The sequence below is a fragment of the Daphnia pulicaria genome, chromosome 4 (assembly GCF_021234035.1).
Source record: "Daphnia pulicaria isolate SC F1-1A chromosome 4, SC_F0-13Bv2, whole genome shotgun sequence".
NCBI lineage: Eukaryota > Metazoa > Arthropoda > Branchiopoda > Diplostraca > Daphniidae > Daphnia > Daphnia pulicaria.
This window is the reverse complement of record NC_060916.1, coordinates 10,458,061-10,482,479: the sequence shown is the minus strand read 5'-3', so window position 1 is coordinate 10,482,479 and position 24,419 is coordinate 10,458,061. Positions and strand designations below refer to the sequence as shown.

The 24,419-nt window shown below is 40.8% G+C and overlaps 1 protein-coding gene and 2 long non-coding RNA genes across 8 annotated transcripts; 1 reads left to right on the top strand and 2 right to left on the bottom strand.

Annotated features, from left to right (window-relative positions):
- Window positions 1-60: 60 nt before the first annotated feature.
- LOC124336640 lies at window positions 61-4,552 on the bottom strand. Its single transcript, XR_006917140.1, has 2 exons — window positions 4,153-4,552; window positions 61-669 (listed from the first exon to the last, which is right to left on the bottom strand). It is a non-coding gene; the product is annotated as an uncharacterized LOC124336640 (long non-coding RNA).
- LOC124336637 (RNA-binding protein fusilli-like) lies at window positions 3,137-23,849 on the top strand. Of its 6 annotated transcripts, none has more exons than XM_046790427.1 (13): window positions 3,139-3,961; window positions 6,149-6,295; window positions 9,058-9,304; window positions 13,555-13,659; window positions 13,760-13,814; window positions 14,149-14,259; window positions 15,680-15,855; window positions 15,932-16,026; window positions 16,093-16,314; window positions 16,393-16,626; window positions 16,851-17,064; window positions 21,407-21,670; window positions 22,297-23,849. In XM_046790427.1, exons 1-13 carry the CDS (start codon window positions 3,836-3,838, stop codon window positions 22,332-22,334), a joined length of 2,034 nt encoding a protein of 677 aa, XP_046646383.1. In that variant the 5' UTR covers window positions 3,139-3,835; the 3' UTR covers window positions 22,335-23,849. The 6 variants fall into 6 exon arrangements, with proteins under 6 accessions (XP_046646378.1, XP_046646383.1, XP_046646381.1 ...); XM_046790425.1 differs by having other exon boundaries at window positions 21,407-21,687; XM_046790424.1 differs by having other exon boundaries at window positions 21,407-21,759.
- Window positions 12,327-12,698, bottom strand: LOC124336641. Its single transcript, XR_006917141.1, has 2 exons — window positions 12,615-12,698; window positions 12,327-12,526 (listed from the first exon to the last, which is right to left on the bottom strand). It is a non-coding gene; the product is annotated as an uncharacterized LOC124336641 (long non-coding RNA).
- Window positions 23,850-24,419: the final 570 nt, after the last annotated feature.

Here is a 24,419-nt window from a genome sequence, read left to right as displayed (position 1 = left end):
ACTTTTACTAATAATACATTGCATGTAGTTTTATTTTAGGATCATTTTTCCCTGTTGCGAAAGTCGCGTTGTGAAATAGTTGTCTCAATACATTACCGTGAAAGTTGTTGAAATTGCTAAATGTACGTATGCGTGAACTTCTATTTAGAAGCTGTATAGAAAGCGTCTCAAACAGAACGAAAAAATGTCCCATGAAGCGATGTAGAGCAAACTACACAGTTCTACTAGGCAATAACGTCCCTTGAAATATTTTACTCCGCCAAGTGACACCATAATTAAATTTTAGATTCTAAAATTATTAGATGTTCATAAATTATGCTGTCAAATAGTTGTTAAACATTTAATAATGCAATCTGAAAAACTGCTGTACAGTTTTGATAAAAACCATGCATGAAACACGAATACAAGACAATTTGGCAATAACAATAAAACTTTTTTAAAATCTTTCTATAATCAGTCGAGTATGTCATGATTGATGTTTCTTTATGACATATTTTATACTCATATGTTTATAGAGGCACTCAACAGAAAATGCTGGGGATCATTTCACCCAGGATCGCACCCAGCAAGTTCGATTATATGAGTTGGTAGTAAAAGCTGTTAGACCAGCAAGCAAGAGGCCGGCGGACGTGGTCTTGTTCGTTCGTTGGTCACGAGATGGTTTCCAACCTGTGAGAATTAAAATGAAAGAAAAATAACTGTCAAAGAAATAAGACAAGCATTCATTGGAACCAAGGTTTTCTTTTCTTCTAAGTTATTGTATTCGTAAAAATAGCATATACGTATGATGGAGGCCGGAGGCCTGAGGAAGCGGAAGAAAGTGGACAATAAAAGTGCTGCTGTCAGTCGCAAGCCCGTAATTTATGTTGACTTTTACTCTTTTTGACCACAAACAAAATAACTGAAATGAAAAGACTTCCTTGCGTACTTAGGATTAATTTCATAACTCGTCAGATCGGTGATACTTTGGCTTTATTTTCATGCATGTGTAGCGACTCCATCACAGAAATCTTACTTGACAAATCTGATTAGTTTTGACAAATATGGGTGTCGAAATAAACAGTCTTTTAGACGACAGAAATTTTATCATTTTTAATCTTCGTAAAGTGCATAAAAATTATATTGCATTCATAAACCCCGCGAAAAATATACCACGAATCATTGCATCGTAAAATTCTACGGTTTGAATATTCATTGATTGCATTGTCATTAATTTCTAACCATCACAGTGGTTTCTCAAGAACTCAAGAGAAGTAGCTCAAGGAAGAAATAAATCCTGCTATATTAAGACATCAAGTCGCCAGCCGAAGCTCATTATTAACAGTATTCAGACTGGCCTTAACCTGGGTTGGTATTTTTAGCAATTTTTCGCTAGCAGCTTAAATTATTCTGCACCCAGTAAAAAGTGCAATTAAATCAGAAATGTATGCGAATTAAATTATCCTATTGCACGATTTAAAAAAAAATTAAATAAAACCATCTTTTTCACCATAACGATTCAATAAAAACTAGTTAATCCGATCAACTTATTGTGCTGAATGTTGCAATGTAAGGGTATTTTCACAACTATACTGATCTCAAATTATTCCATTGGAAAAAGAAACAAATGCTATTAAATTTCTTTGTAAGATTCTTTGAAATAAATTAACATAGGCTTTACAATGACGTATTGTACGTAGCAGAGTGTTCTTGGAACAGAACGCGATAAAAAAAATCTTTATCGGCTACAGGTAATAGCCCTACGTAATTCACTAGAAACTTGGGGGGGAATTCGACAAGTCCGATAGACCAAGGCTCAATGAAATGAAGGCGGAGCGGTTTCTATAGGAAATATCCAGCGGAAAGATAAAAAAAAAAAAAAAAAAACCATCCGCCATCGGGGGGGCTGGTATATATATATATTTCTGTAAAGAAAATGATTGTCATTTCTTTTGTTGACTTTGCTTTTTCCCATTTGCCCTGAGACAGTAAGAAGAGAAAGGATGTCCGCTCTTCCTCTCGGCAACTTCTCAAGGTCAAGGTCGACTCCGGCCTAAAAACTTGAGAAAAATATTCTTTATTTTTTAAAAATAAAACATTGATTCGCTCAGTCGGCCGTGCAATTTATTATTTGTTGATCGACGATGCGCAAACTCTTGTGTGTGCCTGTGTGGGTATCGCCAAATGCGCAAACCGAAAGCAGAGTACAAATTGATTGAAAATATCGTGGGAATCATCCCCGGAGGCCGGAGCACGCGCTCAACGGTTCGAACAAACTCTCAAACTGATTTAAATGACTGAATCAAGCAAAATTAAAGCTTATCTATTTAAGTAGCAATTTAAGGTGTGAGGAGACGCCTTTAGAATATTATATTAGTATATTCATTCGCGATTTTTCGAATGTAGAATCAACGGAATTGAAAAATCACGTTCCCGAATTCGGGTCGCAATGGGGAAACCCAACCGCAAGCAAATGAAAAATGTTGCAGTGACGTGTCACACAGGTTAATGAATATGTAGTTAAAAGTAGACGAACGAGCGAAAGGTAAATACATAAAAAAAAAGACTTGAAATAGCCCGGAGCTCCATTTTGATCCTAAACCACCACGGGAATAACCTTCCTCTGAAACCTTTTTGAAAACTGAGAGATACAATCAACCCCCTTAGGGATTAGTCGAATTCAAGTTAGTTTTTTTATTCATTTGTTTGAACTACCCAAGTCTATCAAATCTACCAAACAGGAGACAAATGACTAAATATAGAATTTAAAAAGCTTGGACTTGGAGGAATAACCAAAATCCATCTCGAGGTCGAATATGAGAATCGAGTGAAGGGGGGGAACCCCTGCCTAACATTGGATCATATTTGATTGTACATTTTCACATTCAAACCGGTCCCAGAACTTCGATTGGTAAATTTTCTTTGACACTTTCATCCAATTTATATTGTTGATTGCGTAAAAAGTTGTTGATGCCAAGAAAAAATAACGAAGTAAAAAATGAGAAGAAAGAAAAGTCTTGTCAAAAACCAATCGAGAGTGCAGAGTTGCCAGTTTTTGTTGTAGTGATGGCGCTGCCTAGCGGCCAACGGATGTACTTGCGAGTTTTTCACCTGTGGCAAATTGCCGAACCTCGGAAAATAAACCTGTGGGAGCTTCCTTCATTTCAGCCAGTGTACTGGGGGCTGTCATATAACTCGGTGTGGCTGTTGGTTTTGGTTTTGTTTGACTGTTTAACACTTGACTGTGTTAAACTAAATAGTTGTGTGGTGGTTTTCTTGGGATTTGTTTGTTATTATTATTTTATATAATAAGTTACTTCGCTCTGTGGTAATTCCTATTTTATTCCGGGGGGGAATTCTTCAACATTTTATTCTCTTGCTACTCGTGGGTGTTGTTCGTTTTACTTCGTGTTCCTCTCTCTCTCGTTCTACGAAAAACTCGGCACAAGTACTTCTCTCTACTCGACACATTTCGGGAAACATTTCACTAAACAACACAAAAGAAATACTCTCTGCCAAGTACCGCACGTCATCATAATCTCAACACCTTGGACTGAAGATCTTTCTGTCGATTGTCTCCTTCTCTCCCGATCCTCGGAACCGGTTTAAAATCGTCGTTTTAGAGTCGTATCTTATTATTAGATTTTGTGTGTCGTGTGCTGGAACTGAGGCAACACATCGCCAACTCTCTCTCGAATAGTGACTCAAAATTTAAAAATTCGCACCATCAACGTCGTAACGGAACTTTATTATAATATTTAATCGACCACCCCTTTCCCCCCGTTAAAACCCCCCCCTCAAAAAACAACAAACAAATTAGCCAACTATTACTCTGCAAGATAATAATCTCTACGCCATGGCGACGACGTATTTGAGCGTGGTTCATTTGGCCACAGCCGGTCTGAATGGTCCTCTACTCGGTTCTGACGAAGAAGAAATCGTTTTCATCTGTCTGGTCGTTGTCAACATGCAGACCAACCAGGTAAACAATTCAACAAACATTCATATTTTTTCCTATTTTTAAATGTAAAGCGTTTAGATTTTGTTTATTACGAGAAGTTGCATTTGATAAGAAAAAACTTGGGGTTTAGTCTAAAGCCCCGCACTTGCCTTATCGCGTTCACCTCTCACTTTGAATAGCGAACAATCTAGGTGGAATGCCTTTCTTCTTACCTGTTGCTGCTGAAGCACTTGAATCCAAGATGGCGCCTCAGTGTCGTGACCACCTGTTTTTTTCTTCTTCTCTCTCCCCCTTGCAGCTCTTCTTTTGTTTTGTTTTTTCTTTTCCGTGCGGTCGAAACGAATGTTGAATCAACCGTTTGGTCTCGTACACCCAACGAAAAGAAGTTTTGGGAAAATGGTGGTCTCTTTCAATATTGACTTCAAGTTGCACACACACATCACACAAGAAAATCAAAAAAAGAAGGTTCCTTGTTGACGCAGGGTCCACCACCAGCGATGTGTATTTAGGAACCAACTTTATTTTCGGGTAGACAACCCCTCCCTTTTCTACTAGTCTCCAGTGATAATGCACACACCGTATTTGTACGTATACACATATTGTGTGTGTGTGTGTGTGTGCGTAACGTGTGTCTTATCATTTGAACGCGACAATCAGGGAACTTGCTCGTGAAATCATGAGTCAACACTCGGCCGCTTATATTTGCCATGTCGGGATTATCTTTTTAAAAACAGAATCGACTTTGCGTTCAGATTAATGGCACAAGATGTGCTGGGCGGGCTTTGTAACCTGTTTAAAACAACTTTTTTTCTTTCTTTCCAAAAGCAGTTGAAAAGATTTTAAGAGCAGATGATGGGAAACCCGGTGATTTGAACGCATATGGCAGGCTTTCCATTGGTTCATTTTCAAACGGGGGGGGAATCTTAATTCCTCGTATTGTAGCCAAGTGAGCTGTCTTTATCATGTTGCTAGCCAGGCTTAAATTTGATTCGTCACCTTTTATGGGGCTGTATTCAACCGAAGCTTTGCCAAGCAACAGCAGGTTTTTCATTTTATTCCCGTCTCTTACACAAACAAGGATTCCCTTATTTCATTTAAAACAGGTTAAGTAGATAAGAAGAAGAACAAACCAATAGCCATCATATTCGATTGACAAAAAAAGAACAAAAACAAAAAATCAGCTTTTGAATTTTGCACGTTATTTTGACCGCTACCTGTTGTATAAGACTGTAAAAGGGGAGTTTTTCTCACTCGGAGGAAGAAAAAAAAGGGTTGACTGACCTGCGTTTCAATTGTTTGCTGGTGCGACGAGTTTTCTTTTATTCTCGTGGGCTCTAATTCTCTCTCTCTCTTAGAAAGTTTTGTTTTATTCCTTCGGTGTTTTTAAGCGCTATATAGATCTTCACGCTAAAGTAGCGTGACTGGTTTATCGAGACAATTTTCCCCCCTCCGCTCATTTTTCTTTTATTTATTTATTGTTTTTGGGGCAGTTTTAGGGTATGAATAAAGAGAGAGAAAGAGACACACACACACACCAAAAGGGAAGGTTTGCTCACGCTCTGGCCCGTGGGTTGGCGAGATGGGGTCGTCTATTATTCACGAAAGATGGAATCCTTCGATTAGGTCGTCATTTTCCATCGTAACGGGACATTGGTGCGCTCGTCGAGCGTGAAGAGGTCGCTAAGATGCAACACGATTTTGACCTCTATGGTCTACTGGCGATCCTTTTGTGCATTGAGCTCGTACATCTTTTTCCAGTGACGTCACATGTGATGGAGAAAAATAAAAATGTATTTTCTAGGAAAAAAGAAAAGAAAAGAACAAGGAAACATTCGGCGGCTATGGCATAGGCACTACATAACGGCGTCTTCAAGGCCACTGGAAGGAAACCGGGGCTACCTTTAATTACGTTGCGGCCTGGGAAAAACATTTGTACATAAAAATATATAATCATATAATAATATCGCCGTGCCAAGAAGAATGCGACCTTCAGTCTTTTGGTTCTGCTACTATAGTTTGCGCACTAGTTGGGTGGCATTTTCGTGCTAGTACCGTTGCCAGAGAGAAAAACAAAAAATGTACCCACTCGGCACAACCGCCGAGTTTTCTTTCTCAAAAATTCATTTTATTGGTTTCGTAATCAAGTTGCCGAGTTACAGATTCACTGACCAGGTCTTTTTTCTTATTTCTTATTTTATTTTTCCACAGGTGGTGACCGTGCAAGACTACTGGGTTAAACCACGTTCGGCTGATATCAACGAGAATGTCCTTTCGGAGCAAGCCAGAGAAGAAATGGGTCTCTCCGAGGAACTCATCCGTACCAAAGGCAACTCGCTGGAACAAGTCCTTTCTCAGGTAAAAGCTGCAGCCAGCAGCCAGCACAAAAACAGGCAGGAATTTTACCCTCCTGGAATCAAAAGAAAAAGAAAGAAAAAACCTGTTGGGTGACTTTGACGCATGCGCTGTCCAAGAACTCTCTCTGCTGGGTTTGACGGTGTTCAGAAGGAAGAAGAAGAAATAACACACAAAGTTACAAGAAATTTAAATAGAGAGAAAAGTCGGCGTCGTTCCAGAACGCCAAGATTTTTCAGTCGAGAAAAACAGGAAAGACGACCGTATCGTATTCATAATGAATGCATCTTTTTTCTTTCTTTCGGGGATCTCGTCCTCCTCCTGTCGGCAGCTAAATTACTTTTACTAACTGGTGTGCACGTAAAGCGATACCAACGGGAAGAGTTGGCTGTTGCACGCTGGGGGAAAAAAAAAGAATGAATTAGACATTAGACAATCAAGAGCAAAATGTCACTGCCAAGGCGGGGCTTTGAAACCTACAAAATGTTACACAAGCAGTTTTTTTTTTGTTTGGTTTCGTATATGTGAGCGCTTCAAACTTGATGAACTGCTCGAGCGAGCCTCTCCTATTTCTGACTTCTTTTTGTATAAAATTCTCTTTTTTAGTTTTTTAGTTTTGTTTCAGTAACCCCGAGGCAACCGTCATGTTTTTTTTCATCCTATCTTTCTCCATCTCACTTGGCGTGTTTTGAATCTTCACAAGATTGAAAGAGAGGGAGGGTTATACTAGAAAAGAGAGAGAAAAAAAAATTAATGAAAAAGCTTCAAGGTGATTCTTTCTTTTCTCGTTTGGTAGCCGCACATCATCTCACGTTCTATAATGGCCGTACAACCCCAAAAGAAAATTTTTTTTTTCACCGATTCACGCCGCCGAACATTATGAATCGTGCTTGACCTTTTCTTAATAATGCATGCAAAAATAGATAAAGATGATGATGATGGGCTACAAGAAAGTGGAGGCAGCAGAAAGTCATTTGGAATTGCGTTTCAATGTTAGATTGGTTAGCCACGGGAGATTTTCAGTTTTTCTTTTTCTTCAAGCAATTTTACAAAGCCACGGACACGCCAGATGGTTTTAACAAATTGTACATGAGGAAAGAAGAAGAAGATTATACAATGGCGAAAAAAGAAAAGAACAATTGCACGAGGGTTTTTTCGTATGAAAACGGTCGCTGCCACCAGGATTGTTATATATATTTTATTCGGTCAGGGTTTTGGGTTTTTTTTCTTTTAACTATTGCAGCTAATGGAAAAAAAGATGGCGACGACGTCAAAGGGGGTGGAAAAGTGGACTCGTTTTCCCCCCATGAACGTCACGAATTGTTTAGAGACAAAAAGGTATCCGGTGAGCTGGTGGGGGGAGAGAGAGAGCAGTTGGCCCAGGTGAATATGGGAAATGGTATGTGAACAGGTGTTTTTGTCGGTCGTCTCTCTGTGTGTGTATATCTGTTGGCACAGATGCATGTTCGAATAGCTGATAATGTTTTCGCAGCTGAAATTTGTCGATGATCATTCCGTAGTGGCTGGAAAATAATAAGAGGAAGAAATGACATCACGTCGATTCCGTATGAATGGTCTCCCCATCCGGGCTAAAGGCAACAGCAGCAGCAACAACAACAACTTGAATGGATGACACGCCGTTGGCACAAGGAAATCTATTGTAACCACATCCTGGCGCGGTTGTTTAATACTCTAGCCACGTAGATACCTCGCGTCTATATATCCCTACTTTTATTTTCGGTTCTTTTTTATTTTTAAACTTAAAAAGAGACGAACAAATATGAGGGCAACATTTATGCCCCTCGTGAATTCACAATGTTCACTTGTCTCCCTCCGAAAATAACCAAAGAAAGAAAGAAATAAAACGACGAAAATAGAAAAATCATCAAATGTTCCATTCGGTGGCGCGCTCAGATGACTGATGGTTCATTTCGAAACTGTTTTCCCATTTTGCTCTTTATTGCTTTTTTTTTCTTCGGTAAAAATGCAATGAAATTGCCTGTCGGGATGCACGTGTTAGTCAAATAAGAGACTGACCGACTTTCTCGAATCAGTTTTGACGTGCAACGTGCGTGTTTTAAATGTGTTTTATTTTTTTTTACGTCTACTATTTTTTGAGAAGGGGGGGGGGGTTTGTTACAAATTTTGGATATTATTCGAATGATGGTGCATGTGCCATCATGTGATAATGAGATGTTATCTAAGAAAGCCCCTAGGACAAGAGGGGGTTCCAATATCGAATTCAGCCCCGGAGTAGAATCCGTCGACCGTGATGGATAGACTGCCTGGAAAATGTTTTCGAAAGAGATAGAAGAGAAAAGGTCGATGAGATGAGACACAACTGGAAGATTTCAATGGAAAGATTGAAAAATCGGTACCAGTCGAGAAGGACACAATAATAAAAAAATATTTTTCTCAAAAAAGAAAAATAGAAAAATAGAGGGGGGGATAAAAGAAATAGGGCTAGGGGCCATCGACCGAACCCACCACCACCAGGCACAAAATGCTAGTGAAAGTTTGTTATGTATATAAATGCGGGACCAGCTCAAGGTTTGAGAGATGACTCGAAGCGTGCACGTGGCGTTGTCTTGGAAACGAGGCAGCCTGTCATTTCGCGCACCATTTCCCAAATGTACACGGCATCAACGTTCAATCGTTTGGCGGGAGGTCGTTGAACCAAACTCTTGATGCCACCCCGAAACTATCTTTCTATTTTGTCTCTGTTTTCTCATGACTTTCATTTATATTTCGACGTGTTTCAACAGGTGGACAGTTTTCTGCAGAAATTGTCGACCGAAGTGGAGCATAAGCCGCCCACGGGCCAGCCAACGAATATCGTGATCGTGACCGACGGCCAACTCCCTTTACGCCAGTGCCTATTGCCCGAGACGTGCTCCAAAGGCATCAACGATCCTCCGGCCGTTTTCGGCATCTTTTACGACTTGCGCAAAGAGTTCCGAAAAGGATTCCCGAACGCGCCCGAAATCAACTCGATTCAAGACATGATCAACTGTAAGTCCCATTTTGACTTTTTTTACTATTTCAATCAGTCGATTCAACACAAAATGTCGACGGTGGGTGTTCCTTATGGGAAAAACAAAATGTGAGAAAAATAATAATCTGCACCACCTCCCCAAGTTCAAGGTCAAATCTTATATAGACGAAATTTTTTTTTTGCTTTTTTCGGGAGCGTCACGCAACACACACTCCGATGTGGGGGTGGGGGGCAGGTCTTTTTTTTTGAAAGTCACCGGATGAAGGGGGGGAGGTGATGAAGGGCTCGCGCTGCGGTTACTGGAGAGAGGGTGTGGCCCCGTTGGCTGGAGGCGATTTTGCCAGGTAACCTCGACGCACGAAGTTCCCGTTTTTCTTCACGACGTCATATCGAAAGAGAGATAAATTGATGAATAAGACGATATTAACTTTCTAATGGGAATCGTGTCGCCTTATGAAACCACATCCTCGTTGTGTGTTGGAGGAAAAATGATAATAATATTAATACCAACAACTTTTTAAAACCATGTCTTTCCTTCCCCCCTTCACGTTGGACCCCGAAACAGTTAACATTTATTTCATTTGGAAGAAGAACAAGTCAAAGAAAAAAACAACCCAAAACGTGTTGTTGTCCAATTTTTGGTTGCATCGAGGGAGGCTAACTGTTGGAGCTGGTAGATCCGGGCAACGCCTAGACTATCCTTGTTTAACAATCCGGTTCGTCGTAGTAGTTGTTGTTTGATTTAGTTTACTGTTTTTTCGCTTGTATAAAAATAAGAACGAAGAAAAAAAAACTGATTTTCGTTGGCCTTGGTTTCCTGATGATGAACTGGAGTGGACGAACGAACGAAATTTTTATGGCGCTGGAATTGCCAAATTGTCGACGACGGAAAAGAGAAAAACAGTGGCGCGTGACGGGATATTTAGGGCCTCCTTCGGGTGGGTTGTCTCGTGAAAATCCGGTGACGGAAGAAGAAGAAAAGATGATGCTCTTTAAATAGCTGCCAGCGCTTCCAGGCAATTAAAAGGATAAAAAAGACTCTGAATTGTCAGCTAGGCATTCCCTCCTCCATAGTTGGCAGGAGCTCCAACGGTTTCTTTCCCCTTCTCGGTAAAAGAGAAATGGGAGAGAGAAACGAATAAAAAGAAAGGTAAAAGAGAGAGAGACAAACTCTCCCAAGGACTCCCTTCTCTTTTACCAGTTTCCACCAGGTACCAGCCAGCCCACCTATTCACCTGTTTTGAAGGAAAGAAAATGGTCTTTTTTTGATACCTCCAACACACTGGTATAGCGGGTTGTTGAGTACTTTTTCGGTTCCATTTTGTTTTTCCTTTGAGTCATCTATCTCGACAGCTAAATCGGCTAGCCAACAATTCTACAAACGAATCAAGCCAAAATGCCGAGATTTTATTTTTTAAAAAAGAGCTGTTATAATATAATTTAAGATTGCTAATAGTGATGAAATTACCTGTACGACCTTGTTAAATAGAAAAAAAAAACAAAGGTAAAAACAGTGTAGTGGATAAATTGTCTTCTAGAAGACTCTGTGTGTGTACACGCTCAAACATGGCCGCATATCCACCCTAAAGGGATTTTTTTTAGATATTTATTTTTCCAGTTTTTCTTTTTTTCGCTGGGTTTTTCCCTGCGCTGCCGGCAAAGTTCCCATTCCAGAGGCTTTCTCACCTTCCTTTTGGCTGGGAGACATGCTTCGTTGCATTTTCTACCCAACAAAAATGTCTGTGTGTGTGAGTGTCTTCGTGATATTCATCATACACAGAGAGAGAAAAACTCGTTTTTTCTTCTTCTTCTATATATTTACCTCCCGGCTTTTCCCGTAGGATTCATCATACAATTACCGTTTCCTTCTTGGAAAGCATCTGCGCTGTGTCGACCGAGAGAGACAAGTCTTTGACGATCGAATTCAGTTGGACGTTTTATTACAATTTTCCCATTGAATGTGACTAGGCAAATTTGGATCAAAAGCAGCCGAGTTCAACGTATTCTGTATTGTGTCAGGCCCATTTAACCGATGAAGAAAGAAAATTTACTACTTTTTATTTTAGAAAAGAAAAATGTTCTTTTAATTGTTTATGGAAAAAAAGAAGAAAAATGGGTGAGAAGCGTCTAGATGGAGCCAGTCGCGGTTGAACGCTTTGCGCTCTGAAAGAGAATCGATCATAATGGCTTTTTTGGAGAAATGAGGGTAGGTGGTGTAGTGCACGATGTGCGGTTTTTCAGTCCCGAAGGTCGGCGTCTACACCACCGGCGTGGAGATAAAAATGCTGGAATCAGACTCTAACCTATTTTCGCCGAATTATTTCATTTCTTTCAATTCTCTCTCTCTCTCTCTTTCTCTCGCGATGTAATCAGCCACATTCTTACCTGTAAGGAAAGAAAAGAGAAATACTCTGGCTGCCAATAACCTGGTTTTCAACACGACAGTCAATACAACCGTGGTGGAACGTGAATTGAAACAACCACCCGCTGGTTTTTTAATCTTTGAAAACAATTTTGATTTCGAGTTTCTGATGATGTGATGATAAAGTTGGTTAGTTTGTTGAAAAACCACCAGTGTGTGCATTAAAACTGTAAGTCAAAATAGTTTTCCTTACAAAAAATAAATAAAGGGGGAAATAATTGACTAGAAAAATCGATTGGTCCCGTATTATCACCTTCGGTTAACGGGTACGGTCATGTTTCTTTGTGAGGGGAGGATAGAAATGATTGTTAAGAGGGTGGCAATTCCATGCCGGTTAGCCAGAACGGAACCCTGATCCCGCGCCATCAGTCCCGCATGGAATTTCAATTTTCTCTTTTTTATTATTATTATTATTCTTTCCCTTATTCGGTTATGTGTGTGTTTTTTGTTTGACCACGGAAACGTTGCCGATATTTTTTCTTGGCTATCATTTTTCTTGTTTTGAAAAAAAATGACATCCCACATTTATTCCCCCAAAAAGGCAAAGTGATCGATACACAAAATAAGCTCCGCCATTGGTTTTTTGGTGGGGGGGATTTATATTTTTTGGAAGATAATGTTGACGGGCGGGGCTTTTTTTCCACTCTCCATTTTAATGAGTCGGCCATGTTTCTCTAATTGCGCAAGAATGTGTCCATTTGTTATTCAATCCGTGTCGCTGTCTTATTATTCTTTCGGATTAGTTTTCCTCCAAGTGGTTTTCTCCATTCTAACGTAACACTAGCTTTTCCAAGGTCACAAACATTTCATACCTTTGCTAATAGATGGCGTTGGGTATCGAAAAAATAAAAACTGCACCCATTTAGAATGAATAATAATAATAAAAAAAAAGATTCATTACTCACGCCGAGAGTAGTTTGTTGGACAAACGAAAACAGAAACGTCCTTAAAAAAGATTGAAATCCGTCGATAACTTTTTTTTGTTTTTTTTTCGTGTAGAGGGGAAACGTGAATCGATGATCTCAGCCTTTTAACATCCGCTAGAAAAACGAACTTGAAACGTGAAGGACGATTATCTTGATTAGCCAAACACAAATATTGATACATCAGTGGATTGTGGCATCCATCAAAAGTTGAGAGAGCCTTTTTTGTTTAAATAATATTCCCTACCAATAGAGTATTTTATAATTTTAATCAAATAATCATCAAACGTCATTTAACGAAGCCATAGATGGCGCCAAAAGACCAAGTGTAATTCAAAGCTTGTCGCTCACTTGTGTGTGTGTACGTCCTTGATTCGTGAAAGGAGAAGGGAGAGCTGAGAAAAATGAAACCCCCCAAAAAATTTCCCCCCCGAAATATTTTATGTTGGTCTAAACGCAATTACTCACACAACATCCAAGTGATTTGTGTGTCGTCATTTCAAAAAGGAATTGAAATAAGATTGTCCAACCCTCTTTTCACTTAAAAATAAATTTGAAAAAAAGGAAAATGGAGACGCAGCAGCTAGCACTAGGCAGGGGAAGGGCTAGCAACAAGTGGTGTGTTCTCTGTGTACAGCTGGATGCGAATTATGGCTCTCTCTCCCCCCTCTTCTCCATTCGTGAAGCAACAGAGGGAATCGCTGGCCTGTCGTGTCTGGACGCGGGTTACTTGAGACGTTCTTATCAGACCTGTGTGTGTGTGTGCTGGATGAAAAAAACTTGTTTCTAGTTATTATATTTAAAATATTAATAAAAAAATATTTACATTTCGAAATCAAGTTTTGTGTGTGTGAGTGTGTGTGTGCTACGTGGGCAAGTTAAAAACAACAATTTTTGTCTTTTTGTTTTGAATAATATTCAGATCTGAATTTGGAGCCGGAAGAATCAGCTGGTGTAGTTCAGCAGAATGCCACGAGGAGAGAGGCGCAAGATATGGGTCGAATTCTCCAACGACTTTTGAAAGAAGGTATATACCCCCACACCAGTCTTATTATTACGCTCGATTAAGAATATACCTGGCCTTAATATTAATCGCCGCCGCCATTTCTCTCTGTGTGTCATGTCAGGTCACAAGTTCGAGAACCCAGAGACGATCCATTTGCGACTCGAACCTGGCATTTGGTAAGTTTTTATTTATTTCATTTGGTTATTTCGAATCAATCTGTCGCACACACACACAACAAGTGTGTCTTGTGTTAACTGTTTGTTTAGCCTTTGACTGACTGATAGTCGAGTCGAGAGATAACACAAAGCTCTGTGTTACTTTTCATTTTGTTTGGCTTTTTTGTGTGTTTGTTCTCGATTTGACGTGGTCGACTGTGAGGCAGGCGGCTTTAAACTGTCACTCACTTTCGAGGCTACTGGTCGGTATTTTCCCATCGTCTCTGATATCCATTTTTAAAAGGACCATTTCACTAATAGTTTTTGTTTCTAATTGTTTCTTTGGTTCGTCTAGTTCCAAGGATGAAGAGGTAGACAGTAACACAGTCGTACGAGCACGTGGTCTACCTTGGCAGTCATCGGATCAGGATATCGCTCGATTCTTTCGCGGTCTCAACGTTGCTAGGTAATTCATCTCTTTCTCATGTCAAGTTAAGTTGGCTTTTAGATAAACCACCAACCACATTATCAGTGCTGATGGTGCACTTCATTAAAAAAATCGGAAGGATCATGTTATGTACAAGAGCTTGATTTTGTTATTGCTGAAAAAATCGGGAGTTTATCGGCGACGTGCATGTGTGTGTATGGCCAAGCTGACGTGTGCAAGAAATGTCCTTTTTTTTTAAATTTAAATTTTCAATTTTATTTTGCTGCTTCCGGTCAAGACGGTTGGGAGGGTGTAAGACGATACGCCACTGGGAAACGATACGCTCACACAGCACATCCGAAAATCTGTTTTAATTTTCTTTTTCCCGTTTTTCTTCCATTGTTTACGCTTTGGTTTCGATTTTCCTACAAGTGGGCAGCCATTATTTGATTTCGTTTATTTGGGTATCCATTTTGTGTCGTCGACTTGTATAAATGTTGGTTTTTGGGGTGGTTTTCCCTGGGCTTAACAAGAGATAAGATAAAATAGAAAAAGACAAGAAAGTGACTTTAAGAAGGCACGTTCGTAAACTGGACAGCCCCCCGAAAAAATAACTTTGTGGGTAAAAAGTGGGAGTTTCAGCTCTTCTTTTATTTTATTTTATTTATTTTTTCGGGGCGGTCTGTACGGGGAGACTGATTAGAAGCTGGACGCATCCAATGATACAAAGTCCGTTTTGTATTCTAATCTGACAAGAGAGAGTCCCTCCCGGGCAACAGCATGCAGCAGCTAAAGTTTATCTGATTTTTTTATTTTTATTTTCTTTATCCACCCTCTTGCGGATGATGGTCATCATCCGCATCTCGGCATCTTCGGTGTCATTCTGTTCCACGGCACTGCCAGTCAGGGTCGCTACAGTTGGTTGTGAATTGAGTTTTTTGTGTGTGTGTGAGTGTGTATTTTTTCGCCATTTTTGTTTTGTGTATAGTGGCTGGCCAGATCAGTCTTGACACACAAGTGGGCACAGCCTTGCGTTATTGTAACACTACGTGACCCGAATCCGTGTGTGTGTGCGTGTGTGTGTGTTTTACTCTTGTGAAACAGAGTCGGGTCCCGCGTGCCGAGAAGTAATGTCAGTGGATGCCATTTGACACTGCTGCATGTTGGCTTGTAATAGTTTGCAGTAACATCGTGCCCCGCTGTGCTTTCAATCAGGAACAAAACAAAACCCCAAAAAGAAATATTTTTTTCTTTATTTGTTTTGTTTTTCTGTTTTTCACAAAGCGGAAATTAGTTGATAGCCGATCTCTCCGATTCAAGTGTGTGGCCGACTGGCGCCATCTAATCTTGTTCGATAATAGAAATAAAGAATAGCATCAGCAGCAGCAGCAGCCATGTTGCCCAGTTATTTTCTGATGCCTAGTCCTTACATTCATCCTCAACCTACTCATAATAACAGGGGCGGAGTGGCGCTCTGCTTGAGCCCTCAAGGAAGACGGAACGGCGAAGCTCTCGTCCGATTCATTTCGCCAGAGCATCGCGACATGGCTCTCAAACGGCACAAGCATCACATCGGACAGCGATACATCGAAGTCTACAAAGCCACCGGCGAGGACTTTATCGATGTCGCTGGAGGTATGTCAACTGATTGCACCGTTTATGCCGATAGACCAACACTTATTAATTAATTTATTTATTTCAATGATTTCAGGTAGCAACAACGAAGCGCAAAACTTTTTATCGAGAAGTGGACAAGTGATCGTACGCATGCGTGGATTACCTTACGATTGCACGGCAAAACAAGTTGTAAGTGAATTGTTAAATCATCTTTTTATTTTTTAAAAAGTAATGCTCATATTTGGATGACGTTAGGTGGAATTTTTCGAATCCGGTGGCGAAGACGTCGGCTCTACTGTGCTGGACGGAGATTCTGGCGTTTTGTTTGTCAAGAAACATGACGGACGGGCAACGGGTGATGCCTTTGTCATGTTTGCTACAGAAGAGGAGGGCTCCAAAGCATTGGCTAAGCATCGTGACATAATCGGCTCCCGCTATATTGAACTCTTCCGGTCGACGACAGCGGAAGTCCAGCAGGTTGAACGACGCTCTTACTTTAGTGGTGGGAACTCGTTTTTGATTTTAAACTGACTCATTTTCTTCACAACTTTCCAGGTTCTAAACCGGTCCATGGATCCCCGCACGTACGAAACGCAAGCGCCGTTGATTCCGCAACTGCCGCAGATGCCTCTCCTCCCACAAAACATGATTACGTCTGGCACACGCAAGGATTGCATCCGTCTGCGTGGCTTGCCCTACGAGGCCCAAGTGGAACATATCCTCGAGTTCCTGGGCGAACACGCCAAGAGCATCGTCTACCAGGGAGTTCACATGGTCTACAATGCACAGGTAAGACCAACATGACATGTCTCTTTTTTTTTTGAAATTTAATGGTTGGATGGGATAGAATTTGGTGGTTTGCTGCTCACTTAGACTTAGATTTTAAAATGGACTCTTGAAAACTCAAAAAAATGTCTGGTGACGAAGATTGCCCAGATAGCTGACCGTCTTTTTGTGTGTTATTGCGGGCGCGTGTGGTGATTGTGTACGTCACGGTGGACGGAAATTTGTAGGGTCAACCTTCTGGCGAAGCTTTCATCCAGATGGACTCGGAGCAAAGTTCATTCCAGGCGGCCCAACAGCGCCATCACCGCTACATGGTGTTCGGCAAGAAGCAGCGCTACATCGAGGTGTTCCAGTGCTCTGGCGAGGACATGCACGTCGTACTGACCGGCGGCCTGGCCCTGCCGTCGACTCCGGCCACTCCAAAGGCTCTGCTCTCTCCTGGTATGTTGCCCTGGGACCAGCTCAACAGTGTTGCGGCTGCGGCCGCTGCTTCTCCTTTGAGTAACACTCAGGCCCAGCTCCTGCAAGCCCAAGCCCAGGTTCAGGCGCAAGCTATGCAGGAGCAGGTCCAGGCACAGGCTCAGGCTGCTCAGATTCAATCAGTCCAGGCTCAGTTGGCCGCACTCAAACAGCAACATGAGGGACTCTGGCTCATGGGTTTGGTTCCTCCACCCTCACCTGCCACTTCCAATCCTTCACTTAGCCGGCCTCCGCCTACCCCATCCACCTATACGCTCTCTTCTCGCCATTCTAATCCCAATTCCGTCGATCGCCAGCACCGGCCGTCTGCCGGGCCCGTTCAATCGCAGCAGCAGCCACCGCCTTCTGGCTTGGGTCTCCTCGGTCAAGGTGGCGTTCGATCGGCTCATTTTATGCCCGGCTCTGCTCAGTCGGGTTTCTCTCATCTCGGGTTTGGAATGGGTGGTCTGGGAATGCCCGGCCTGGGAATGGGCAACTTAACAGTTCAGCAAGAGCTGGCTTTGCAACAGTTGCCGATGCTTTCTGCTAACTTTCCTGGCCTCAATTTCGGTCCGGCTGGCGTCACTAGTAACGGGGCCGGCAGCAGTGCTGGACCGGCAACTCCAACGGCTCTAAATCCCCACCATCCACTGTTCCTGTTGGGTCTCCAGCACGGCAATAATCAACTTGCACGAAACAATCAAGCCGGATTAGCCAATGCCCTTCAGGCGGCTAAAGCGGCCAACTCATTTTTCCCTAACGTGTCGGCACAGCCGGCCTCGGCTCAGTTGGGTGGCGGATTTAAGCGTTCGTGGGAAGCTGCTTTCCAGCAACAGCAACAGCACGCCGACGCCTCTCAAGCCATGGCGGTAGCCGCCATGGCAGCGGCGGCAGCGGCCAAAAGACAGTGGCCGCCACATTTGGGCGGCGCCCCCGGGTCCGGTGCTGGCTCCTCCTCTTCTCTCACCTTTCCTTCATCCATTTACCCTGCTTTGTAGTTTATGGGTCATGTTTTGATTGATTCCCCTCGTCGTGTACTTATATATAGACGTGGGATTCTTTTTTTTCTGTTGTTTCTGACATTGCGCACCCCATTTTCCTGATTTCTTATTTGCGTTTCGTTGAATATTGGCAAAAACCTGGAGACTTAATTTCGTAGTTGGTCAATCAAAAAACCAAACACACAAAAGGGACATGTATAATTTTTTTTTTTGCGAGTCTGGTTACCGTTGATTTTGCATGCCGGGCTTTATCCAGTTGACACTGTTGTTGATTCTCTCTCTCTTTCTTTAGTCCCGTGGCCTTATAAATCACTCATCTACCATTTCCTTATTCCTCACCCCCTCTACTTGACTGTCGTACAACATTCCACATTTTTTTTTTCGTTGGCTTGACCTCTAATGGCCTTATTTCAAAAGATCGTATGGTAGTGATTTTTTCAATTCAAATTAATTAATGTCTTTAAAAAAAACGTTCCATTAATCCCGAAATTCTTGCCTTGCAAATTTGGTTTATTTTCCTTTTCAATCGCGGTCGCTTTTTAGATTTATCCCTTACCGCAGAGACGTAAATGCCCTTGTCGAATTAAATGTACTAGTTTATTTCACATAGCTCTCTTTTTTTTCGATTTGAAGCTGCGTTAAAATTTTTTTTTTCGTTTGATTATCTTTAAAAATAATTGTGTGAAGTCAAAGTGGAGTCCTTTATTTCCTTTTTTTAACCCACGCGCGTCCAGCTTGCCAAGTATATCGATACTAATGTCGATGATGATGACGATTGATGGGTTGATGCAGTGTGTTTCCATATCAAGTGGCCCTATCTATCCTCTTTTTCTCCCCCCGAAAAGAAAATTGAACTAACCTTTATTCTATGTGGTCTTATTTCTGTGCCCGTTTTTCTCATTTCACTCTCTCGCTCTCTCCAAATGCTTCGATTTTTCGTGACTCAAATTTACCAAAAAATACGGACATTTACGCACAAACACGAGATACACCAACACATTATTTGTCCACCCTTAAAAAAACAAAAAAAGGTGCTGGCTATTTTTTAAGAAAAAAAAATACAGTCAAACAAAACACACTGAAAAAACAAAGTTTGGGAGGGCGGAGAGGGAAGCAAAATTCTGTTTGTTTTTCCCCACTTTTTTTTTGTTACCTATTGTGTTTTCTCTCCTTTTTTCCTTATTCCTTGACGTGGCCTTCTTTTTTATATAGATCTATGGGATCCAAAGAGAAACCACGGCGTGTATGGCTTGCTATTATTATAATCAGTCTCTCTATTAAACCAGATACAATCATCATAACACTTCCTTTTTTTCTTCCCCTCCCCCCTTTTCAATTTATAATACACTGTTTTTTTTTTGTTTAGCGCACTTGATACGTATTGAGACTTAATCAGTGGCTGTAGGGTTCTCTCAAACTGGTGTATCCTGGGTTCCCCCTCTCCCGTGCAAAACTCAACAAACAAACTCATCTTTTTTTACCCCCCTCTTTGATTCGCGGATAATTTTAGTATTTGAGTGGTTCCGCTTTTTTATTTATTTTTGACTGGGGGTCGTACATTTTTAGTTGGAAGGCAAAAATTCTCCTTATCTTATTATTCGTTTGTCTCTGGATATTGCACACTGCGTTATTCGTTGGTTTAATTTGTTTAAAACATTTTTTTTAATTTCCGTGTTTTGCTGGGTGGTCCGAAAGCCTCGCTCTTTATATTTGTATCATTCTGGAATCTTGATCTAATCCCCCAAATTGGTGTTTCGCCCCCCCCCCCCCCCCCCCACATTTGAATTCGATTCGTGTAGTTTTCTGGCAATCGAATTTGAATCTGATTTCCATTTAGACCGAAAAAGACATTTATTCAAAAAAATAACAGCCAAAAAAGCATGACATTTCCCCCCTACCCAATTCTTTCCTATTGGCTTTGTGAACTTAAAAAAACAAACAAACAAATTGTTTACGGTAATTTGTATTTCAGTTTTTAGTTTACATTACTTCATAGCTTGAACTCAACAATTCAAAGTTGGTGCCTTGGTTGTTCTGCCATCCGCTTTAGCTGTCACTTTTACACACAAAAAAAAACCGTCCACTCGGATGGCGGATTGGGATTCAGCTTTTGTATTCGCGTTGCTGACGATTCTCTTTTTTGCATTTCGTAAAATTCGGTTGTCCTATTATTTTGCCCATCGTAAAACAGGGGCGGGTTGGGGGGGTTGTCCCAAAGGTTCGTAAAACTCAACCCAGACACACACACACACACCCATACATACTGACACGTCATTTCGTTTTACCCAGTCGTCTGCCGATCAAAACAAAAAAAGTTTAAACAAACAAAAAAAACCAGCTGGAAATTTTCGGTTGTTTCATTGTGTTCCTTTCTCCTTTTTTTTCGGTTGGTTTATTTTATGTTTGGTATATCGCGCTGTGTTGATAACTTTGTTAGACTACGCCGACTGTCCTCTGCGGGCTACTTCCCCCCTCTACCCCCCCAAAAAAAAACTGGTACAAGGTGTTAAAAAAACAAACAAACAAAAAAGCAAACAACTTATACTGGCAAGACACCCAACGTGTATGGTAAGGGCAAGTTATATGGCTATGGCTATTTGCTTTCAACGTGGTATGGTAAATAATGTTGGCATTCATTTTTATTTTTCAGCCTTTTTGTTTTTATTTTTCTCTTCAATGTCAATGTTTGTTTGATTTTTTTTTCTTTTTCATTCACATGGGATGCATTCGGCACACACTGTTCTCCTGTCTCTCAGATGTGCCGGTGGTTATTTGATTTTTTTAGATGGCGCATGGGTTTATTTTTTTTATTTTCTTTCTTGTTTTCATTATCTAGGAGGTTCGTTTTATTCAAAAGAATGTTGCATTGCAATTTCATTTACTTCATTGATTGGCTTGTGTGTTGACTAATACCAAATAGTAAAAAAACATTTTCCTGGTGGTTTACGAGCTGCATGTTGTTATCTATTGCGCACACGTGTGTCATGGTGAAGGGGTAAGTTGAATGGATTTTTGTTTCTTCCTTATTTTTATTCATTTTTTTTGTTTGGCTAATTGAAATCAGTTGTGTTATGAAACTTGGATTCGTGGTTATTGGGTAACACCTTTTTCACTCATATGCATTTGTCGGTAATATTGCCATGTTCGACTCCACTCCTTCGCTAATTGCCGCTACGACGTTTTCACACAGGCTTTAGCCTTTTATTTCCAGTCACATCGAAACATTTTGATTATTTTTTGTAGATTGATAATTGAGTGAATTTTGATGAATGTATGTGGATTTTTCGTGAAACTGAATTTTTGTGTTTGGCGTGACTCGATAGGCGGAACACTGCTGCCCCACCAATCCTACGGTACGTACCCGTTTGGCCAACCACCACAAATAATCCCGGCCGTTAGTCCATTGACCCCTCGTCCGTCGCCCTTTGGATATCCTCCCATCTTCTACTGGCCATATCCGTCACCGCCCGTTAGCCCCACCAACTACTACGGAGCTGCCAATGGGTCGGCCGCTGCAGCTGCGGCTGCCGCAGCCGCCGCCGCCGCCGTCGTGTCAGCCGCCGCGGGAGGAGCGAACAATGGCTCAGGTCTACCTGGTACCTTGGTAATCATGCGGGGGCTCCCCTTTACCGCATCATGTTCGGACATTCTTCAATTCTTCTCTGGCTTCTCCGAGGTTAGGGGACTTTCATCCGACAAAACTCTTCTCTTTTTACCTTATCTACTTTTTCACTACTTTTAACGTTTATTTTATTTTTTTAAATTTTATTTCTTGTTTGAACTGATGATCTGTCGTGGGATGTCACTTCAAGGAAGACATTTTGAACGTGAGATCTGATTGAGTTGCTTGCCCTTTTTCAAAAAAATATCAGGAATTCAATCGTGAGCTACGAAGTCTGCCACACTATGCATGGCTTTTTAATTTTATCATGCACAATTCACGTAAATTTTAACTTCATAGCTCACAAATTGTTTTGTCCCAGTAGCTCACTCCATCAGCGTGTAATAACAATTGTTTGAATGGAGTTTAGTTCAATTTGTTTCTGGTCTTGGTGACTTATTTCACTATCTACTCTTTCATCAATCATTATGCTTTATTGATCCCACCCGCTTTATTAACAAGTTTGTTTTTTAAAACGAAATGTGAACTCGACATGCCCGTGTCGACTTGGTATTCAGTTGAAAAATTAACTTTGTCGCCTTTCTTTTACAGTTGACACCAGATTGCATCCAAATTCATCGCAACAATGACGGCCGCCCATCCGGAGAGGCTGTCGTCAATTTCCCGAACAGAGCTGAAGCCGAGCGAGCCATAGCGGAGAAAAATCGCCAAAACATCGGCACGCGATACATTGAACTCTTCATGACATAAACAGCCACACCGCACCAACATCGAACGAGAGTGGATGAGGATAGAATCCGATTCGCGAAGAAGAAATAATTAAAAAAGAAGCAAATTGTCTTGGCAAATCGGATCTTCTTTCCATCCCACTTTGAAAACCCTTTCTTTTGACATCTATCATCATCCGAATTCGGATGTTTCTCAAATGAATTGAAACTATCGAAATATCCTCCAAAATTTTATTTTCTTTCCCCCTTTACCTGTAGTTGATTTTCTATCTTCAGTTTGGCAATAACATTTTGTTTTCTCCTCTCTACTGGGGGTTGATCGTGCAAATCTGGAGTCGCCACGACAACTCCAACTAACCCAGCAAAAGTTGTCCCGCACTCCGATGTGATGTTGAATAGGTTTTTTTGGTCCTTTTTTTGTGCATACGACAATGCGATCATTGCCCACGTCATCTATTATTATTATTTTTTTTTGTTTTGTTTTCGAAACTGTTTGCCGAAGTCGGTAAAAGGAAACGTCTTGAATCTTGCCACTAAGGCATTGCAGTTTTGACACACAAAGTCGATCTAAAAACGTCTTTTGATAGCGTTTGTTTTTTTTTTCAATTACATTCAATAGCTAGCGTATTTCAATCGCCTGCTCATTATAGTAAATTGCCTGATAGCTCTTTTCCTTCCGCACTCGTTGCGGATTGTACCATCTTAATTTATGTTTTGTCCTACTCGTTTTTTTTTTTAAATTTGCAGTTCAGAATGTCGATTGATTAGAGTGAAGACCGATTTTGGCAATGATTTGAAGAAAAAAAAGCGCAAAAAGCTTGAGAGTTCCCAACCAAATATGTTTTATCTCAAAGTTAAAACTTGTCAAAGACAGAGAGTAATGTGGAATAAGGAGTACTTTCTGAAGATGGTTTCATTGAAAAGAAAAAAATTCTTCAATTAACAATATCGATTTTTTTTTTTCAAAGTTTATTTTCATAGTTTATATATTCTCATTCCTCCCAAATTTATTTCACTCCCAATTGAAAGGAAAAAGTTACGAGTTCGTGCAATAACTGATTCTGCGTTTGAAACATTTCAGATTTGCCATAGTACTTAAGATGAAACTAAAAAATCTAATTGATATTGATAACCAACCGATGGACTATTTTGCTGTCTGCAAATAAGGAGAGCTATAAGGGTTGTGAGGTACCATCGTATATCATCGACCGCTGCCCTTGTACGTTGTTGCACGTCAAATACTAGTTTACATAGATTTTGATTGATATTATCTCTCTTCCCCTTTCTCTTAATTACTTTCTGCACTCCCCCCTCCCCCTTTTGCCCTACTTCAGGCTCCAGAAAGAGCATACTTTTCGTGTGTATTGTTTTGTCACGTGTCTTTTGCAACAATGAATTACACATCTCTTGAACGAAGCTTCCGTCTACTGTGCAATTTATTCCCACACTGCAGCGAGGAATGTTTTAAGTGTTTGTGTTACATTAATTGTTTTTATTTTCCCCGTTCTAATACTGGTAATAGTTAAGTTCAAGTAACCTATACCGAAAGAAACCGCTGATCTTTAATTGAAAGAAATACGTGCAGTATACACCATCTTTCCAAGTCATATTTCATATTTTTGAAAAGAATAAAACTAAAATTACGACTGGCGTTGCCAGATTACGCTACGCATCACATATGTTCCCACACAACACATTTTTTTTCACGATAACGATGGTGACATTCCCATTTCTTCTGCCAGTGCCAGCTTCTGCCACGTATAAATTCTAATTTCTCTTCTTGAATAATGACGAAACATCTTGGACATTAGACAAGACATGAAAGTTTTCGCTCATAACAACGCTTTCTTGAGATGGGAAAAATGGAACGCAGGGTAATAAAACTCAAAGGAAACAAGAAAACGAGTTAGAGAAATTATCCCACTATGTTAGTATTAAATAGCTTAAAAATTCAACGTACTCGTGGTATCTGAAGTCCAAATTAAA

Excerpts from the sequence above, each read along its gene's own strand:
- LOC124336637 (XM_046790422.1), top strand. The coding sequence starts at position 3,836 with ATGGCGACGACGTATTTGAGCGTGGTTCATTTGGCCACAGCCGGTCTG. Across the intron at positions 3,962-6,148 it reads TCAACATGCAGACCAACCAG|GTGGTGACCGTGCAAGACTA; the intron begins GTAAACAATTCA and ends ATTTTTCCACAG. Across the intron at positions 14,260-15,679 it reads CGCGGTCTCAACGTTGCTAG|GGGCGGAGTGGCGCTCTGCT; the intron begins GTAATTCATCTC and ends TCATAATAACAG.